This window comes from Phalangium opilio, unplaced genomic scaffold (assembly GCF_054372755.1).
Source record: "Phalangium opilio isolate 3A_F unplaced genomic scaffold, DU_Popi_V2 ptg001388l_1, whole genome shotgun sequence".
Taxonomy (NCBI): domain Eukaryota; kingdom Metazoa; phylum Arthropoda; class Arachnida; order Opiliones; family Phalangiidae; genus Phalangium; species Phalangium opilio.
Window position 1 is genome coordinate 92,650 of NW_028324257.1, and position 2,656 is coordinate 95,305.

Sequence of the window (2,656 nt, forward strand, 5' to 3'; positions counted from 1 at the left end):
ATATCTTAAAGAAAAACTAAAATTTGTGATATATCTTAAAGAAAAACTAAAATTTGTGATAAGTCTATCCAAACATTTCAAAACCAAAATGTGTGATAAATGTAAATCTAAACCAAAATGTGTGGCAAATCACTTGAAATCATGACCAAATATGTGATAAATGTTACTGCTTTAATAAAGTTCCTTTTTTATCATTTTCCTTGAATGATTTGAAAATTACAATGAAAACAACTTTAATTCTCACAAAAAACTAGTTTTCGCTCCACTCTGAAAATATCTTCAGATCTCATTTTGTCGTACAATTCAAATATCATTTATAGCTTCCTGTGTTTGTACTTATTTATTTCCTTCACATAACCAAAGTTCAGCTAAAAACTGATGAGACCTTCATCCCTATTTTCTTTAGGCTAGGATTTAACTTGCCTATTTTTACATTTGAAAAGAAGCCCTAATATTTAGTTTATGTAAGATTACTCAAGTCTTTCGAACATTTTTAGAGTTAATGGGATTTATTCATTTTATTTAGTTATATGAAAGTGCATTAAATAAAACATATAGCCGTTTGGTAATAATTAAAGTATAAATCATAAAATCTAAAGTCATTAGCCCTAATTTTGGAATCTTGAAACATGGTTATTAATTAATTCAGCTTTAGGTGGTTGGATGTAAGTGTTTGACATAGGTGGTGGCACTAGGTTTGGATGTAATTCTAGAATAAGTCCAGCTTCTTCATAAGTTGGATATTCATTTCTTCTTTCAAAAACTAATTCAATTAACTGATCGACGTAATCTGTGTAAAATTAAAATTAGAAGTGTTAATTGACTTAATGACCAATGTTTTACCAAATGTTGGCTCTTCTTTGACGGCAGCTACAATACACTTCCCTTTCTTTGCTTTGGTAAATTTTGTTTTGTAACGCAGTTCTCCATTGGCATTTTCTTTTTGACGTCTGAAACAGTTCTCATTGTTGTGCAAAGCCGCCAGAGCTAACCTTTAATGAACATTTAAAAGCTCAATGAGATATGCATTTGCAATTAAAATAAAATCCATTACCTAGACTGCTTGCCTTCATAAAAGAAGTGGGTATTTTTTTGGAGCCCTTTTTAACAATTGTGAATGGTACCCTTCAAGACTACTTGTTTGACCATCGCTGGATATCATTTTGATATCATTGCAGAGTCTAGTGTTTTTTACAATTTTTGACACTTGAATGTGGGCCATTGTGCCTAAATATTAGTCATTAAAAAATTGAATTGTCATTGTAATTTGGAAAGGGTAAACTGTTACGATATTCGATAAGATAAGGGGGCATAGTTTTTTACTCGGGGCCAGCTGATTGTGTATGATTAGTGTCAGTCTCGATTGTGATCTCGTAATGATAAGATGTAAAGCAAGTAATATAATCTTAATATATATAATTAATAGTACCCTCTCTAATCCATTTTTTCTTTTTCATCCCTTTCTCTCTCATTTCTTCATTCATTGGTGGGTGAACGCAATTTTTAAAATATTCCAAATAATGGTTTCATGTTTATTTGAAATATGGTTAAGTAAGCTCAACCACTTATCCTTTTTCTCCAAAGGTCTTCCTGGACTGCTACAAGCACACCAATGAAGATGATTTGTCAAACTTTGAGTCCATCTTTCAATGATTTGGCAATCATTTAGCTTAGCAGCTTGGTTAAATTTTTTGCCAACAGCTATAAAAAGTTAAACAAAAACCATGGTCATGGACCAATACGTTAGTTTCAGCCAGAAAGTGGTACCTTTAGAAATATGCCAAGCGTCAAATTGATGGCAAACTTCAGGGTAATGTTCTCTCAAGTATTTTCGGACTTGGATGTGACGATCAGTAATAAGGGTCTTCAAATAAACTTCATTTGAGTCGAGAACTTTCAAGCAACGCTTTAAACCCTCTAACTCCAAGGCGGTGGAAGATGTAACTTCGTTACACTAAATAATCAATTCAAGTTTTGAACAAGCCACTGTTTTAGAAAATGTACTATTATACCTGTACAAGTTGGAACGTTACTATTTCTCCTGTTTCAAGATCCATGAGGGTATAGGAGCCATATTTAGCACTGTGGCCAGGACTGTCACAACGACCATCCCCTCCAAAGGTGTACCTTTCAGCTCTTGTTTTATAATAGTCAATGAGAGCTTTTTCTTCTTTTTGCCAGCGAATCATAATCGTAGGATGCAAATAGTATTTCTGGATTTTGAAATATGTCCGAGAGGAAATAAAAGGGATTTGGAGAAAGTTGAACATTCTTATAATGTTTGTTGAGTGACCACCAGAAAACAAGATTACTGCTGCTGAGATTAGATTTCCGAGTGGCATCTTTCCGTGAGTTGGCTGGCTATACCAAGTTCTTATATGACGATTGACACACTCAATTTCTATGGCGACCATGGTACCCACAATATGTTTAACTTTCGCTATTGTTGAACTTGAACAAACCAAGCATGTTGCAAAAAGGCTCATTAGACAGCTCTCAAAAACTATGAACTTTCGTTCATTTTTCATGTTATGGCTGGTTATAAGAAGGGTCCTCTTTTTCATTATCCATAAATTCCTCATCGCTGCTATTATCGTCATCACCAGTTAAAGGGATTTCGTTTTGAATACCTGCTCTTGGGTCATTAGTTGTGTAA

General features: G+C 33.6%; 1 protein-coding gene across 1 annotated transcript; it reads right to left on the minus strand.

Moving 5' to 3' along the window:
* Positions 1-306: 306 nt before the first annotated feature.
* On the minus strand, positions 307-2,189 carry LOC149583918 (uncharacterized). Its single transcript, XM_089863993.1, has 6 exons — positions 2,013-2,189; positions 1,768-1,954; positions 1,633-1,701; positions 1,110-1,227; positions 844-992; positions 307-790 (listed from the first exon to the last, which is right to left on the minus strand). Exons 1-6 carry the CDS (start codon positions 2,187-2,189, stop codon positions 609-611), a joined length of 882 nt encoding a protein of 293 aa, XP_089720119.1. The 3' UTR covers positions 307-608.
* Positions 2,190-2,656: the final 467 nt, after the last annotated feature.